This window comes from Epargyreus clarus, unplaced genomic scaffold (genome assembly GCF_041222505.1).
Source record: "Epargyreus clarus isolate Ecla_fem2 unplaced genomic scaffold, WU_Ecla_fem_2.2 ptg000021l, whole genome shotgun sequence".
Taxonomy (NCBI): domain Eukaryota; kingdom Metazoa; phylum Arthropoda; class Insecta; order Lepidoptera; family Hesperiidae; genus Epargyreus; species Epargyreus clarus.
Window position 1 is genome coordinate 12922316 of NW_027332228.1, and position 18247 is coordinate 12940562.

Consider the following 18247-nt stretch of genomic DNA (forward strand, 5'->3'; position numbering starts at 1 on the left):
TGCCACACAGAAATAGAATGAAATGAATGAAAAGCACTCGCTATGACGTACCTGGCCCCATTTCGTGAGTCGCTAAACGCATTATCAAGTTTTCTCTTTGTTGAAAAAAATTTGTCCAGTAATGCCATTGCGACACTACACACATTATCATTTTACGACATACTCATCGCCAAACTCTACTGGCATCATTTTATGTTAAGGTTTATGACGAGTAATCAAAAACTATAATTATTGTCGTTAATAAATAAAAAAAACACTACGAATGTAAATAATTTGACAGATCACGTGCGAAAGTCATATGATTTACCATAGACAAAGTGTTTTTACTTTTATATAAAGGTCAAGGTCAAAATTTGACATTTTTAGTCATAGACATCGTTTTTTTTTCTAAACTATCACAATATTTGAAATTATTCTTCATACATCTGTTTTACTACTATTACCTTGCTGGTAAATAAGATGAAAAGTTAATTTAAAAAAGCAAAAAATATGCATTAAATAACGTACAGGCTGACAAATCTGTATTATCGTCGTTTTAGGTAAATTTAAAAAGATCAAACAAGCGTTCAGTGACTACGACTAAATAAAATTTTTAACCCTAACTAAAACCCGAAAAAGATGTTAAAATTTAAAACAAAGGAATAAATCTCCATCTACAAATATTATACCAATATTTATATATAATTTTTTTTGGATTTTTTAAAATATTGAAGTAATACCCAAAAAAATCTAGTAAAAGACAAATCGTTAAATGCGCTATGTTTGAGGTTATTGAACGCACCTCACGTAATAAATCAATACACCAATAAAATGTCTGTCTTTATTCTTTCTGCAGTGTCAATTGTCAGTGTCAAAAAAACTAATTGGATAATTGGATTGCACTTCTGTTGTGCTTGCAGTATACAAAATAAAAGCTCTTCGATTGATGTAAAAATGTAATAAAACACGCTATCACTAATCACCAGACCCTGAAGCAAATTTGGGGTGAAAAGTTCTTATTTTACCTCGAGGTTCCTGTTGCATTTCGACCATGTCTAACGAGGATATGTACATAAGTGACATCTTCGAAGAAATCAAAAGCTTCAAGCCGAAAATCTCTCTTGATGAAATATCAGAGTTAGATATGACTTGTAAATCCGTAATCGAAAATGGCCTAAACGACGCGAACCCAGATGACCCGAATAGGATAGGAAAAATAAAAGGAGTATTAGATTATATGCACGAACAAGTGAATATTGGAAACTGGAAAGAAGTGCAGATATACATAAGGAAAACCATTACAATTGCTTCCTACGTTAGATTATTAGTTTATTTAAAATCCTGTGATGCGATCACCGAGCCTGTTGTGAGAGAAAGCATGAAAATTATCGATTTTGGTATCGTTTTCGGGAGTCCCATCGACAACGACCCAACGCTGCTGCAACGGTGCGCCAGTCTCATGAACTCGGCGTTTGTGACCGAAATCAACATTCCTTCAAGTTCCAATGCCAATAGTCAATTTATTGAAATAAATACTGAGAGTAATAAATACGATGCGACACGCATAGAAGTATTAGATTGCCCGAGTATGGAACATTTTTACAACAACTACATAATACCAGGTAAGCCAGTGATCCTAGATAATTGTATTAGCCATTGGCCAGCATTGAACAAATGGAATGACCGGAATTACCTGCTAAAAGTAGCTGGACTGAGGACTGTGTCAGTGGAACTCGGAAAAGATTACACAGACTCTGAATGGACACAGAAAATGATGACCATAGAGGACTTCATCAAAAACCATGTTTACCAAAATAATGGACCCACCGGTTACCTCGCTCAATACCAGCTTTTTGAACAAATACCAGAACTTAAGGATGATATCTTTGAGCCAGATTACTGTAGTTTTACGGACACCAACGACCCAGTTGATGTAATGGCCTGGTATGGCCCGAAGGGCACCTTATCCCCTCTGCATCATGATCCAAAAAGGAATTTGCTAACCCAAGTTGTCGGTGAAAAACAGATATTTTTATTCTCACCCGAAGATTCCGAGTACTTATATCCTCATGAACATGAGCTCCTGACCAATACAGCTAGAGTCGACCCAAGAAATCCAAATTATATCTTATATCCCAAATACAGACAGGCTAAGACATATTATTGTGTGTTACGGCCGGGACAGATGCTGTACATACCACCGAAGTGGTGGCACTTTGTCGAGTCACTGTCAGTCAGCTTCTCTGTAAGCTTCTGGTGGACATGAATACCAAAGAAAACAAAATAGTTAAGGTATATCTATTTATAACAAATTAATGTATGTAAATATAAGTTTATGGCAAAGTTTCTCTTTTATTTGTATTCATTGTTCAAAGCTCTTCCAATGAGCATTCGTCTGACTTCTGATGTACCGGCTCCAATCTCGTACAGCTTGGCATCTCGGAGGATTCTGCCAGTAGGATAGTCATTAATGTAACCATTTCCACCTGAAACAAATAGTCATTTACAATTACATTTTAATCTACTAACATTTTTAATAATATGTAACCTAGTTATTAGTAGAGTAGAACATTTTAAATTATATTTATGTAGATTCTGAAATATCAATTGTTTGTATCTGTGTCATGTGTAGCATGTATTAATAAAGTAATATAAATGTTTGATGTCCTACTAACAACTGTATTATTTACTAATATCCTACTTCGAATATTGAGAATTATTTTCTCTTGCACTCTGTTGCAATCAGTCTTGACAAAACTATGTGGAGTTCACAGTCCTCAAGATGAGAAACGCATCTGTGATAGACTTCAGATAGCACTGCTATTCTCTTTGCAAATGTTATCTGAGATTAGTACCTACCAGTACTTCTGAAACTTGGTACTGACACATAAAAAGTAGCACCTATAGTTTCTACTTCACTCAAGGTGATAGAACTCTTCTTAGTTACAATATGGCAATGAGGCCTCATGAGTTATTATGAGTATTATAAGAGTATTAAATGCAAATATAAGATATTTACACACATTTCTCATATATTTTGTGTTCGAAAAAATTCTGTATATATTTGTAATGAAGCATGGTATGACTTGTTCTATTTGAGATAGGTAACATCATTAAAATAAAACATCAATACCAAGTATCTGTATAGCATCCAATGCGACTTGTGTGGCTTTCTCCGCGCAGTAGAGGATGACTCCGGCACAGTCCTTGCTGTTGACGTGGCCCTCGTCGCAGGCGCGCGCCACACTGTATAAGTACGCTCTGCACGCGCTTAAGGTCGTGTACATGTCCGCCATTTTACCCTGAAAACATGACAATCTCTAACTAACCAACCTGCACAGGTGCACAGATCGAGGCTCTTAAGCTACTTACATAGGGGAGTAAAACAAAATAGGCAGACTATCTGCATATATATAGTGAATGCTCAGTAGCAATAAAACCACCTAAGATTTTGGAAATAGTGGTGGTGGTCTAAAGGTGTTTCAAGTTTCCTGCAGAATCGAAATAGCGACTGGCGGTCACCCATCCATCTGAAAAACGCGACTGTCGCACCTAACTTTATGCATCGATAGTGGACTAAGCGCGATATGAAATGATAGCTAGTACAGGTTTTATACAGCAGTATATAAAACCTACTGCAGTTTTCTTTGTGGAGCGAAAAACAATAATTACCTACCTGTATCAACTGGAACTCTCCAATTTTAACGCCGAATTGCTTTCTCGTGTGTGCGTATTCGAAGGCGGCGTCGATAGCAGCCTGCATCAGTCCCACAGGCCCTGCCGCCAACACCAGCCGCTCAAGGTCCAATCCAGACATCAGGACATACACACCTTTGTTCTCTTCTCCTAGCAAATTAGATGCTGGGACCTATAAATCCTTTAAACTTTAAAAATACTTCAATAAATAATGCTTTTTACACGCACAGTCACTAAGATTCTCTGTTGTAATGGCTGGTTAGGATTGAACCCGGAACCTTGTGCGAGTCATACATTTTATTTTACTCTTTGGAGTCAGATCTGTATAGTTACCACTGGTTAATATACATAGGTTGATGTATGGATGTAAGCATAGACTTTTCGCCACGCTATGTAAGTATGTATACGGAACTTTATTTTATGTTAATGTGATAAAAATAAAACACGTAAATTATTATAATTATGTAACGTAACTAATTAAACTTGTGTAGTCAAAAGATAGATAAGTATTTAGATTTTAAAATTTTATATCAAGAAACTTTATAACTTATACGTACCTACATAGTAGGTACCTACTTACCGACTTATCACAATCTTAAGTAAATTTGTATCCCACGAAATTTCAGATTATATAAATAATATAGGTACGTAGGTAATATACATATTTTGATTTTGAATGAGATAATTTTACTTACTTTGCCCCCTTCCGAATTATAATATAACCCATTATTTTCTAATGTTTAACCGTTTCTTACCTTACAGTCTTCAAAAACTAATTCACCGGTATTTGAGCCTCTCATTCCGAGTTTGTCTAGTTTTTGGGCAGTGGAAAATCCAGGGTAACCCTTTTCAATCAAAAACGCTGATATTCCGTGCTGCGGTTTGCTAGTCTGATTTGTTTTTGCATAAACCTTGAATATGAAAAAGTAGATACAAAATTATTTCTAGTATTACCTATAAATAAGATTTTTCAATGTCAGTAGGTATTAAGGAAAATATTTATTTGAAATTGAAATAGCTAACGAGCCAGTTGTCTACCACATGGTGAGTGGCCAGTATAGCCCATAAGCTGTAATCAACCTGATTATAAGATTATATTGGCGTCCTCATACAAGAATCTTACCCATGGCACACCCTTCAATCTTAACAAAGGAGCGCCTAACGAAGCTTAACTCTTTGCCTTAATTGCAAATACATTTGTTATTAAATAGGAACATGTAATGTGGCCATGTGTTTATGGTTCGCCCTTAAAAATTATTACGCAAATGCAATATTGTTCTATCGAGCTACCTACCACTAGCACATCAGCATCAGGTCCATTAGTAATCCAGAATTTGTTGCCGTTGAGAACATAATAGTCACCCTTCTTCTCAGCCCTCAGTTTCATGGAGACCACGTCGCTACCTGAACCAGGTTCTGACATAGCTAAGGCGCCTATGTGTTCTCCGGAACATAACTGTAATAATAATGTTTTATACTCGAAGACATCATGTGCCATGAACATCTTTAATGAACAACTGGGATGTGCGCCACGGGCGGACAAAGGGCGGAAAGGGCGGTCCTCCCTGGGCTGTAGGGCTTCCAAACACAGTTGCCAACCATTCCGAACTAAAAATCAGTGCTTAAAATGTTCATATAGACGAAGAAATCTCTGACATGTGTATTTATCAGGGAAAAAAGGACGTCAGAACTACACAATCACCGAAATACGTATTGGTTGTGGAAAAATAACTACAATATATTTGTAAAAGCATGTAAATTTAAATCAAATTTTTAGACTGGAGGCCTCTTGCAACTTTCCCACCTGACGAGCTTAGTTCGCCACTAATGTTGACACTTGTGTTTGTTTTCTTGTATGTACCTACAGCGCAATAGGCGCGCGACCATTCAACGGGTTTTTTTAACGCGCAGCGGTCGTACGACGCGTTCGAACGCGGCTAACATCCGCTCGTATATTTTTTAATGTAAATCAAATATGTATTCTAAAACGCCGCTAATGCATACCGCGCGTAGGATGCAACGCAAGCTCGACCCGTCCTAGGTCGTACGAAGCGGACGCACGCTCGGTGCACATGCGCTAGTTTTAACGGTAGCCCTACGCTGTATATAATACGAGTAAATTAATAATAATACTCTATCGGTAGCTCTTACAGTCAGTTATACTTATAATCTACTTACTGAAATATATAGTAACACACCTTACCTTAGGCAAATATTTACTTTTTTGCTCGTGTGTCCCATTTCTATTGATTTGATTAACACACAAATTTGAATGAGCGCCGTAAGACAGTGCGATTGAACCGCAAGCTCTGTAAGTTAAATAGATTAGTTGACATTAATATCTAGGCTGAGTCTATTAGTACAGGTACTGTACGAATAATTTATAATTATTAATACGGGTACTGGACAAACAATTTATTATTATCCGATTCGAACCGGTAGATTTTGAGAAATATATTAAAAAAAAAATTGAATTTGTCACATTGTTTAAAGAAAAAAAATTGAATAAATGTACAAATAAATATATTAAAAAAAAAATTGAATAAATGTACGAATAAATATAATTTATTAGTCCAGTACCTGTACAAATAGTCACATTGTAATATCTACTTATTTATTGTATGCGTTTCATAATAGTTGGTAAAAGATAAATTGTTAATGAATGCAAATTATCTTCTAATTGGTATGCAAAAACTGACAAATTACTTTCAGCTCAAATTAAATTAATTAAATCACGAATTAATTCAGCGCGGTGGCATATAAATTGCAGCAAGAAAATTATGAAAATGTACCTAGAAAGTTCCTCCATAATGACGCAATGGTCTGAATATTTGCCTCCTGTTCCACCATAGTCTGGACTTGCAGTTATACCTGAAATTCATGAATTGCAAAAACGTATCAGCAGATTTCATTCATACAATATCGAATGACGTTTTTGTTATAGATATTAGGTACATTACGCTAAGCCTCTGTATATTAAAATAGGGGCTAGACATATAGGCTATTAATAGATTAATTGTTATAGTTAATCTTATACTTATAAATTAGATGAAGGCTTGTAGTTGAAACACTGGATATTTGAAAGTCAGATAAATCCACTTAGTAATCCATCCATCCGGTAAGCAACTAATAATTTAAACTTTATTATAAGAGTGTTTGTTTTAATACGACTTATAATGTAGGTAAGTGTAGGTATATTTGTGTTCTACTCGAAGAGGTAGAAACTTTATTAATTCTAGCGCAGCAGCACCAGCGCCTGTGACAGATGTGATGTGTGAGCGGTGATTTATAAATTTATAAAAGTAAAGTTTAATTACCTAAAAGACCAAGATTTCCAAGTTTCTTCCAGAACTCACGAAGATCTTTAAAATTATTTTCTTTGTCGATCTCTGCTGCTTTTGGCGCTAACTCTTTCTGGGCAAAGTCGAACACTGATTGACGAAGCTGAAAAAAATACATTTATGTAACTAAAACACGGATATAAATTAAAAGCACCTAGACAATAGACATGTAGCTAAATAAATAAGTGAGGTGGCTCAGTTGTGCCTATCCAAGATACCAAGACTAGCGCTGATCAAGGATATCTACAATTTTGTCCAATTTTATTACACTGAGGTCAGGTGTCCTACATATTCAGAAATTCATATGGTGCAAAAAAACTACTTATTACTTATACGGCAGGTGGCAGGTTATCAACCTTTTTTATGTCCCGATAACTCAAACTGGGCTGGAACACTCGACGCCCCACCACGCGCAACGATATTATATATCCGAACAACGCTGATACTTTCATAATTTTCTCTTCATTCGGAGAGCGTGTGTAAACTTTTGCAAGTTGTGGTCACACATGCAACTCTTGACCGGGTTCGACTAAGCGCAATACAAGCGAAGATACCTACTCACAAATACCTACCTATTATTTTGTTATTAAAAGTATATAGAAAACTAATTTAGGTATTGTATACAAATTAAATAATTCAATTCACTATCGAGTAGGTACCTATGTTAATCAAAATATATATCCCAATATTGGAATACAAATTATGATATTTTCTGAAACTCTTTATAAATACACAATATCTGTGCCTATATAGAGGTACGGTATGTACTTGCACTGTCGATCAACAATAGTCCCTACGAGATGTACCTACATATTTGATCGAAAAGTAAAAAGAATTGTCTAATACATTACCTAATACTAATGAAAAGGTAATGACTTCCTACTATACTACTACTAATGTCTATCAATGAAATACATAGTTAATAACAAACCTGTTGCTGTTCACTGGTCAGTCCAAATATGTGTTCATCGATCGGATATTGAGACATACATCGCTTACCAGTTTTAACGGTCTTATTCCACAACTGTTTCACACAAACCAATCTAACTGCCATTGTAACACGTCTTACCACCAGTATATTTCAATGTATACTACACTAATAACGCGAAAACAAGTTTATCAATGACGCATCTATCATACACGCAATAAAGAATATATTTGCATGACGGTAAAGTTCATTTATGATAATAATATTCACTGCTCGTTGATAAGCGAGCCTTATCGTATTATCAATACTAATTATTTGGAGCTCATTTTAATTTTTGCCTCATCTGATAACTTTGCCAAAAGTTTTGAATAGTGATTAGTGTGTGTTATCTAAAGTTAATTTATTATGTAATCCAATAATTTTATAATGTCAGTAAATAAGTATATTTTGCTGTTTACTACTGCAGTGTGACAAAAAAATCACTTATGAAATATATGTACGTTTGCAGTGTATTTAAAAATCATTTTGTTAGGTTTACTGACCACATGATATTCCTGGTAGAACCGCTGGGGAATATAACCCATACTACCATGTACCTACTATGTATTGGGGAATATAACCCATACTACCATGCACTACTGTCTAATAGTGGACAGCAGACTAAAATCAATGCAAAATATTTTTTAATTATATTCTGTACAGATTTTTTAAAGTCACTCACTCCAACTTACAGAGTTTTCTATTTGTATGTCACCCATCCAACAACTGACCGCCTTCGACTCTGCTTTATTTTGTATATTAATATGACGATATACTTAAACACAATACAAGCGACCGTAAGGTCACAATACGCGTTTACCAACCCGCTCTTAATGGTATGCTCGAATAATATGTGGTAAACATTCTGACGTAAATAAAATTATTGTTTACGAATTAAATAATTTCATTCACTATCGAGTAGGTATGTTATTCAAAATATATGTAGTCCTGTAATCTTTATAAATACACAAAAGGTCCATCCATCCATCCATCAGCCTTTAATAGTCCACTGCTGGACATAGGCTTCCCCTAATCTACGCCACTCCGACCGGTCTTGATCCAGCGGTTACCCGCCGTCCGCTTCAGGTCATCATCATCACAAAAGGTCAATAATTGTAAACCTCAAAATAGTTTGCCTTAAAAAATAAAACATCAATAATGCATTCATATTATCTTTATTATTGTATAATAATTAAATAAATCTGCTAGCTTTTTAAGCACCATTCATTAGGATCAAAATACAACACTTTAGTAAACCTTTTACAACTTAACAACATATACATTTCGTCAAACGGAGTCAACCGATCATAATTACAATAGTAATACAAAATAAATGTCACAGTTTAAAAATAAAAATGAAAAAATCAACTTAATTTAATAAAGTATCTATATAAAAGCCACCATAAGATTGGAATGTGTATATGCTACACAAATATACTACCGTACTTCAGGTAAAAATATATGAGGAATGTAATACTACATTTCAATACATCTATTGCACCATTAGCTTTAAAGAAACATAATTTTGGGAACCATTGCACTATGTTTACACAATATGTACTAAATTTAATGTTTATCAATTATACATATTTCGATGTACATTACATATTCCACTTAACGACAACGATGGTTAAACGCGTGCTATTCTGTGCACGATAAAATATGAGAGAGCAACAGACACTATCGTTTCGATCGTCAAGTGGAATACAGGAATTGTTCTGATATGTTCTCATTTAGTTAGTTTCCATTTTTGACTTAAGAGACTGGTAGTACTCGGATAGAACTTTCCACGCAGAGGGTGCCATGAAGCCTTTTGGAGGCTCCTTGCCTGCTCTGGCCAGACCTGAGAACAAATATTAAGTAATTCATTATAATGATTAAGTTTACTTCATGCATTCAATCACTCAATTCCTTTCCATTGCTGAGTTCAGATCTTCTCAGGTACTCAAAGTTGTCAATAAATAAAAGAAACTTTGTGTCCGTATAGTAAGCTGTGTTAGCCCACGAACCTGGTAAACAGGAACAAAACAATCACGTTACATTTTGTGACGTGCAGAGGGTCTCAAATTCGAACTTGGTCAGGTAGAAATTAATGTGATGAATTTAAATGTCTGGTATGGATATTATGTCTATGTAACCGATGGAAATAGCAGGTTCGAATTCTAGATATTTCAACATATTACATAACATTACTTACCTCTCATCCTAGTTCCGGATATGAAATCGAAGTCTTCCTTGCGGGTAGGGTCGAAGAACGCCATCTTGCCAACCGAGGCGTCATATGCGGCCACGCGGAATGGAATGATCTAAAGAAAAGAAAGAAAAGTATAATTCCACAAATAAAATTATATTGTGTGTTTCATAAAAAAATTTATGGGTTTTTTTTAAATATAAGCCGATTAGTACGACTCACGATTTTGTATGCGCAGATAATCATAATCCTTTTTAGTTGATATTTAGTTCATAGTTATATTAAAATGAATAGACCCAACGACAACTCAGACGACAACAACAAAGTTGAGAATTGTTAACCTCTTTTTGGAGTAACATGGAGGATGTAAATAAGAAGGCTTGTTATAATAACATAAGCGTAGCAAACATAACTACGTATTTCTTAACACATACTTCTAACCTCCAAACACAGTAATACTTACGACTACTGTAACTCTATCAGCTTTAAAGGACTTGAAGTGACTATAACACAACCTTATCACACTATAACATGAAATAACGTGACTCTACCGTTAAAACACAACGTAAAATAACATTATTACATCTACCACCCAACAACCAAACTTACTTCGAGGTCATTGAGCCCGGGCGCCATCTTGAGCACCATGGCACCGTGTCGCGGGTCGTACAGGTCCCCGGCGCCGTCCGGGTGCGGCAGCCCGGCGGGGTCGCGCCCCACTATGTAGTGGTTAGCGCCCGCGTTCATACGGCATTTCGCGTGCCATTGCACCTGGTGATGACGATAACGAGGGAATATGTTGAATTGAATAAGAATATAGTTAGGACATACCACAATTTATCTGATGATTAATACAGGACGTGTGCCTTTTTTAATGTTCTACGTTCTTGTGTAGAAGCACAACTGTACATCCAACAAATTCAGGGAATGCACGCAATATGTATACTATACGAAACCTTTTACGCCTATCATATTATGTATATGATATTTTATTTTTACATTTGTCTTTTTTAGTTTTAATTTTTACAGTTTTAAGTTTCAACAAAATTACGCTCGTAACTCTCTTCAGCATTTATCTTCTACTGTTATAATTTCAGATTTTTCTATGCACGTACACTTGATAAAATCACCCGATATTAATCTGTCGTCATCCTCACCCTTCAGCCAAGACGCACTACTGCGCGCTAGAAATAGGTGTAGCGATGGTACCACTCCGGTTAACCTGTAATGACTTTACCACCTTTCAATATACATTACAACGGTACGGTTATTTACCTCAGTGGGTCCCGCATACATCATGGGCGAGGGGAAGATGGCGAGGATAGTGGCTCGCGGGTCCAACACACCCTCATTGAGCACCGCACGGTGTTGTTGCATACGAACGTTGAGAGGTACGTCGTCGTCCTTCGTCCAACCACCTGTTAAAAATAAGTTGGTTAATAAATTAAATAAATATAATATAATTAGTAACTACTACACACTATTGAGTGATTTATTTGGTAAAAAAATAAAATAATTAAGTTCGAAAAAAATGCTGTAAGAAAAGTATGAGGAAAAGGGGAAAATTTAGGAAAAAAATAAGAGAGAGACAAAATAAGTAAAAAGCAGTATTATTCATAGGTAAACGAATATATGAAAGTAATATATGTAATAAAATGACCAAAATGTAAGTTTATAAAATAGGTAAGAAATAAATTTCATAAATAAGGTAGTACTGAGGAAAATAAATAGTTAACAAAAGCGTTAATTAATAATTCCGTGAATAATTGTACAAGAGTAAATATGTAATTAAAAATAGTAAACAACAAACAGAGAAAGAAAGAGGGAGAGGGAGAGAGAAGGACGTAATTAGAAATAAGAAAACAAGTAACTTTGGCAAAGGGAGATCTCCCGCCGGGCTAGGTGATCATGCCCGGGGAGCGGCCGCGCTCCCACAGTCTCAGTTCGGAACTTGTATATATGCCAGATACTTAGAAAACTTCGACTAATATAAAAAAAATGTTACAAATATTCTTACCTAGAGGGTGTAACAGTAGGACAGGTTTCTTGAAACCTCTACTGACAAGTTGCCGTTGTGTGTCCTGCATCAGCAGGGCGTGCCCGTTGTGGATTGGATTGCGGAGCTGAACAGTAAAAACACCACTTGAAACCACTATCCCTCATATGTAACTATCACTTAATAAACTTATCTCAAATGAAATGAAAAAACACCATTTGAAACTATCTCTCATTTAACATCGAATAGCACGGTTAAACGGAGTATCATAATTACTAATCATATGTCTAGTGTACTAGTCACTGGAAAGGTTAAAAGTCTAACACAAAGCAGCCCTATTGCTAGAATTGTATACTTCCAGTGACGATATATTATTCTAAAGTGCATTAAGAAAGTGCCCAATGAAAGCAGCCCTTCTTTGTTAACTACAGGTAACATTTAAAATTATATTGTGTTCAAACCTTTAAATATTTCGACCCTTAACTAAGCATTCATGATAAATTTCAATTACTGATCTAGGTCTGGGTTTTTAAACTTTTTAATATTCATAATTTCTGAGCAGGAAATTTAATTTATATTATTTCACTATATTATTTAATTTATATTTATAATATATATTTTATATATCATATTCTTGTATTTTAATTTCTTACCTGGAAAGCGAATACGGCGTCAGCTTTGAGCTCCTTGAACTTTGCTCTTAACTCATTGGGCGTTAGACGGTACGAGTCAAGCCCATCGTGCCAACGGATACGTTCAAACACTTCAAGGTTACCGCCCACCAACCAATCGCCGGATTCGTCGATCATCTAGAAATTGTATAAAGTATGCACTATTAATCTATCCATAACCTTCAAAAGAAGTTTAGCAAGATGCGTGAAATGTATCAATTCTCTGTTGGATTTGGGGTGAACTGTGGCTTAAGCCCCTCTCACACTAAAATGTCAAAGTAGGGAATCATTTTCTACATAGAAATATTTGGGTTAAAATTAGAGTCCACACTACTAGCAATACTCAACGTCTTTCTATTTTTCGGGTACAACGAAACAATATGTAGATTAATCATAAATATTTAATGAAAAAGAGTTTCTAAACTGTTTTATCGATCTGAACACTGTTATCATAGAATTAGTTGAACTAACTTTAACGAAACTTTCACATATCAATAGGCAACCTAAAGCGGAGGAAGTGCACATTCACTTGCTGCTTAATTTACATGAAATCTCAACTAACCTTGATATACGGATGTCCAGTGTGATATATCCCGAACTGTCTAGCACACCGCTCCTGTTTCCTGTGCGGGTAGAACTCAGGCGCTCGTAGCACTGCAACTGCTTTCCCGTTATACTCTAGAGCGATAGCACCCGCCCCCGCCAACTGTTCCTTCACCTCAGTGTCCACTGGGAGCACCACTGGGACAGACTGGTTCACTATGCCCCCGTCGGGAAGAGTGAAGCAGTTCGAATGCAAGGACTGAAATTTAACGAATTGTAGATTAAATACAGTCTTTGGTATGAACTATTTTAACAGACTTCAAGAAAGATGACTTCGCCTTCCTAATGTCCCCTCTTTCTCCCACCATTTTCTAAAATTTAAAAAATGCGACTCAAAACTATATTTGTACGCCATTTATGGCAAAATAAGCGACAATTCTTGACTATAACACCAATGTATACGCCTTATTCTACAAATAAAGATTTTCGTATTTATATATGTACCCTCGCCTCCCACTCCAACCCTTCCCCATTCTTAAAGATTAATTGATAGACGAATGCACCTAATGTGAGTAATATTCAGTGAACTAAGCTTTACATCGCATCTTTAACCCACCCGTCACACGAAAATCGACGCATAGAAATGGATAAGCGACATCTGTGATAGGTGTAGTGGGGAGTGCAGTGAAAAAACTGATTGCGAAACCGACAACAGGCTTTATGTTACGTCATGTTGTCTGTTTCGCAATCAATATGGAATACATTCCATGCGGTGGTTCCGTAAAAGTGTATGAACTTATAGTATTCAATCAATCGAAAAACGAGCACATCCTACAAGCACTAGATTATTTAGGAAACGAATCATAAGTTCAAACCCGATGGAGTTACGCGTTGAATTAAATGTAATTATTACTGAGCTTCCATACCCTTTCTGTAACGTATATTAGACCCCTGTACCCATGGCCGCATACTAATTCCATCATCAGATCCTTGTAATGCATATATATCAAGCATGCAAAATTTGAGCTCAATCGGATATCGGAAATTGGGTAAAACTCGCAAGATATGAATTTGAACAAAAGTGAACACTTTAAATCACGAAATGAAAAGTCACTTGTTACATTCATTACATAAGAAAGGTATTCATTAATAATAACAATAAAAACAACTATTAACATAATTATCTCACATTACGCAGTTAGTCATTAGTATACAGTGCTATTTATACGACAGGCGGAACTAATGGCCAGCGTAATACTTCCGTGTTCAGTACATTTACCATTACATTGCATAGTGTAAACTTTATTCTGAAACTTACTACTACTAGGTTTACACTTTGTTGTTTGTTTGGCTCGACTTGATAGTCCTGTACGTAGTATACAATAATTGGACAAGTGGTGGGTCGAACTCGCACACGGAGGGTTCCGTCCATCAATTTTTTATTTAATTTAGATTTTTAGCCATTTATTATATAAATATATAAAACGCCGAAAAGTTGCGGTTTTTTGTATGAGGAGCCCCTTTTACATTTTTTGATTTGTTGCTATAGCGGTCAACGACAGCGACGATTATAAAGATCAAATTGTAACTTACTTGTAAATATTCAGTTTCGCGCATGAATCCCTTTAGTGGATAGGCCCAGCCCTCTGACAAAACCTGGAATTTACAACAAACAAAAAAATAACAAAATAAATAAATAAAGTAGATACCAGTGGCAAAATCTTACAAAACTTTTACACATTTGTGAAAAAACCATAATAACATATTTGTAACAAATATACAGGGTGGATGGTTAAACGAAGAACATAAAAGTTTATAATAATTCATGATCACAGGTGGTAAAACAAAAATAATAAAAAGAAAACAAATAACAGAAAAAATCCCAATAAAAATGCAGCAATATGTCCCCCACTAAAGACATCAAAGTGCCGGCGAAATATCTTATGAAACCCGGCATGTGTTTTACCAAGATTCACTATTTTTTCCACCTTATCATATTATTATTTAGGGTATTAGGTTTTTGGCGGACTTTAATGGTAAATCTTATCAAAAATTAACGTCATATTTTTAAGGATAAGTCGAGTCAATGAGTAGATTGAAAACCCGCTTGAAATAACTCCTATGTTTTATCTATCACTTAGTATACATTTGTAAATACACATATTAAGTATTTCTTGTGCAAGTTATGTTATTTTTTTTCTATATAAAACATTCAAAATCATAAATCATTCGAAATGTGACCTAGATGTGTACAAAAGATAAAAAATAAATTTCCGCTCATGCTTTAATAATACCTTATTTTTTTTTTTGCAGTATACCAAAGAACAGTGGTTTGATTTGGTATAGATAGTATGGATAAAGACAAAAATATTAACGTTGAAAAATAATTAATGTATTTTAGAAATAAATGCTCAAGTTTTTATTGCTCATTTTTATTTTTTTTCTCCGTAGCCGTCATACACTTTAAACTAGAAATTTATACTATGTATTATTAGTAATAAGACTTCTTGTAGACAATGTTCTTGAACATAGATTACGAATTTATTATTAAATACCTGAACCCACTGTAGATCTAATGTAGTGAGTTGAATCTTCGGTAATTTGGCTGCCTCTTCAATAGCACTGGTCAATCTGTTCCCGTCAATAAACAGCTCTTCTACGGTCGTGTTGTAGGACTCGAAGCGGGGGATAATACCCTGAAAGTATGATAATATTGTACATCCGGCTCTAAGGACCATATCATGGATCATTGAATTAATAGGACTTAGATAATTGACACATGTCTACTACCATTTTTTCTGTCGTTTATAGATGTCATCAAGATGACATACAAGTGTATAATATTAATACTATTTTAAACTTTCTTCAGCACTCATGTATTAAAAAAAATATTTAAATTTTTATGAAGAAATACATGCATTTATTTATGTATATTCTACATAATGCAGGACAGCTGTAAGTTAACGTATAATAATAAGAATAAAGCAACTTTAATAGGTCGTACTAGGGCACCTACTGAACCTTCTTTTCTTATTTTTATTTTACACAAATTATAAACATATAAATTATAAACATAAAATTATAAAGATAAAATTATAAACATATAAATTAATTATTGATATTAAGTTTAGAGCAAAGATAAGAGTTCGTATTAGAGCAGATTTCTCACCTGTGATTCGAGTAGGCGTACCACCTCCATGGTGGATTCTTCGACAGTGTTTCCCACTGTCTGTATGACCAACTCGGGTGCGTCCGGACGCTCATACTCTTGGGTGATGCCTGTGAAACCCTGTAACACATATTTTTAATCACTATTTAGTTGCAATCGTTGGATATCAAATGGGCTTTCAGGGCCAAATCAGAAACTATAAGAAATATCGAAAAATGCTGAATGAAGAAACGAAGCAGATTTTGATAAAGAACTAAAACCGCATCATTAGATTTTTTAAAAATCTTTTTCACTACCTGGGCTAATCGAACGAGTTCATTTCATTGGAAAAAGAACCCATTCTGTATTTTTCCAACATCTGATAGTGTCATTCATAACGATGGGTAGTCAAAGATTTTTTTTTAAGCTTCTATATTTTGTATATACAAACTGACATGTTAAGAATTGTGGTACTGACTTACCTTAATCTGTCCCTCTCTAGCCTTCTTGTAGAGTCCCTTAGTGTCTCGCTGCTCGCACACCTCCAGCGGCGTGTCGATGAACACTTCGAAGAACGGCAGCTCAGAATCCGTATGGATTCGACGGGCGACTTCTCTATCCTGTAATGGGTATGCAAAACTGTTAGACCATGATTTAAATCTCGCAAGATACTCATGTTTTAGTGGTGAAAATATATATATAATTTTTTTGATATATATTAGTTTTAATAATATACCTAGTGGTATTGTAGGTTGGAAAATTCCGAAAAATATATAATAAATACGTAATTAAACTTCACGTCGGCGTGATTTTAAAAAAGCATATTTATGTAACTTCCTGAATATTCTATAATATACCTATGAAATATTTTCACTTATTGGACATTTATTGATTTTGCGATCCTTTTAATTTAGTTAGTGTTAAGACTATTAAATACAGATTAATTACAACGTACTTCAAGCATTATTTGGATTAATAGGTAAGATAATGTATGCATAGTTACAGTATCTACCTCATCATGAACTACACAAACAGTGTACAAGGTAATAGAATAATCTGTGGAATCAAATCATAAACTATGCCAATTACGGGCAATCTACATTAGAATGTACATACAAAGCATTTGATATCGTCATACAAAGGAATAAAGACTAAAGTGAAACAAAAACTAAGCTTTTCACTCTCTATTTCTGGCTCGTAACATAATATTCATAAAGTAGCTTATTAAAAAATGAGTTCATGAAAGTGCAAGTTTCTAGCGTTTGGGAATTGAGAACAATAACAAATATTAGGCTACATTGAGCCCGGTCAGTGATTGCATAAGTCGTGTGTAGGACCGATTTTGGAGAAGGGCTGGTGGGGCCAATACACATGGCCTCTACAATACAGATGAAAAATGTCCAAATTTCTATAGGTCAACATTTTTTTTAATTTTTGTGCTTAATTTATTACTACATTGTTTGAAATAATTCTATAAAGTAATTTTATTTGCCGGTAATATCTCTTTGAAAAATTTTGACGGAAATTGTGGGGCTTTAGGTCCTCCGCTCCTTCGTTGCCCTAGGTTCCCTAGGTTCCACTGTCAGAAGCCAAGTGCTTCTGTCAGCGGAACATCAAAGCAATTCTCCGACTTTTTGCGACTAAAAACATTCATACGATACGCGACATCTTTCGACATCATTCACGTTACGTTTTGCGTCGTGGAAAACTACGAG

At 35.1% G+C, this 18247-nt stretch overlaps 4 protein-coding genes across 7 annotated transcripts in view; 1 reads left to right on the forward strand and 3 right to left on the reverse strand.

The window, feature by feature from the left end:
- Positions 1-294, reverse strand: part of LOC140750921 (folliculin-interacting protein 2) — a 34067-nt gene extending 33773 nt beyond the window's left edge. For all 3 annotated transcript variants that reach the window (XM_073084667.1, XM_073084670.1, XM_073084669.1), the window contains exon 1: positions 52-294. In XM_073084667.1, the coding sequence (XP_072940768.1) occupies positions 52-128 (77 nt within the window). In that variant the 5' untranslated portion in view covers positions 129-294. The remainder of the gene's footprint in view (positions 1-51) is intronic.
- Positions 295-874: 580 nt separating this feature from the next.
- JMJD5 (Jumonji domain containing 5) lies at positions 875-2325 on the forward strand. Its single transcript, XM_073084378.1, has one exon. The coding sequence runs from the start codon at positions 1031-1033 to the stop codon at positions 2243-2245; it is 1215 nt and encodes a 404-aa protein (XP_072940479.1). The 5' UTR covers positions 875-1030; the 3' UTR covers positions 2246-2325.
- Ivd (isovaleryl coenzyme A dehydrogenase) lies at positions 2267-8113 on the reverse strand. The gene is made up of 9 exons (XM_073084377.1): positions 7948-8113; positions 6993-7119; positions 6468-6546; positions 5879-5984; positions 4970-5131; positions 4431-4586; positions 3656-3847; positions 3113-3281; positions 2267-2465 (listed from the first exon to the last, which is right to left on the reverse strand). Exons 1-9 carry the CDS (start codon positions 8068-8070, stop codon positions 2332-2334), a joined length of 1248 nt encoding a protein of 415 aa, XP_072940478.1. The 5' UTR covers positions 8071-8113; the 3' UTR covers positions 2267-2331.
- A 1029-nt stretch (positions 8114-9142) lies between these two features.
- Positions 9143-18247, reverse strand: part of Papss (3'-phosphoadenosine 5'-phosphosulfate synthase) — a 49415-nt gene continuing 40310 nt past the window's right edge. For both annotated transcript variants that reach the window (XM_073084676.1, XM_073084675.1), the window contains exons 4-14: positions 17015-17152; positions 16554-16673; positions 15940-16080; positions 14978-15040; positions 13404-13643; positions 12824-12979; positions 12192-12297; positions 11450-11592; positions 10784-10945; positions 10181-10289; positions 9143-9826 (exon numbers count right to left, since the gene is read on the reverse strand). In XM_073084676.1, the coding sequence (XP_072940777.1) occupies positions 9717-9826; positions 10181-10289; positions 10784-10945; positions 11450-11592; positions 12192-12297; positions 12824-12979; positions 13404-13643; positions 14978-15040; positions 15940-16080; positions 16554-16673; positions 17015-17152 (1488 nt within the window). In that variant the 3' untranslated portion in view covers positions 9143-9716. The remainder of the gene's footprint in view (positions 9827-10180; positions 10290-10783; positions 10946-11449; positions 11593-12191; positions 12298-12823; positions 12980-13403; positions 13644-14977; positions 15041-15939; positions 16081-16553; positions 16674-17014; positions 17153-18247) is intronic.

Bases quoted from the DNA above. Each gene is read 5' to 3' on its own strand.
- JMJD5 (XM_073084378.1), top strand. From the start codon at position 1,031: ATGTCTAACGAGGATATGTACATAAGTGACATCTTCGAAGAAATCAAA.
- Ivd (XM_073084377.1), bottom strand. From the start codon at position 8,070: ATGGCAGTTAGATTGGTTTGTGTGAAACAGTTGTGGAATAAGACCGTT. The intron at 5,985-6,467 runs GTACATTTTCAT...TTTAACTTACAG, and splicing joins ATTATGGAGGAACTTTCTAG to AGCTTGCGGTTCAATCGCAC. The intron at 5,132-5,878 runs GTAAGGTGTGTT...TTATTATTACAG, and splicing joins AAAGTAAATATTTGCCTAAG to TTATGTTCCGGAGAACACAT.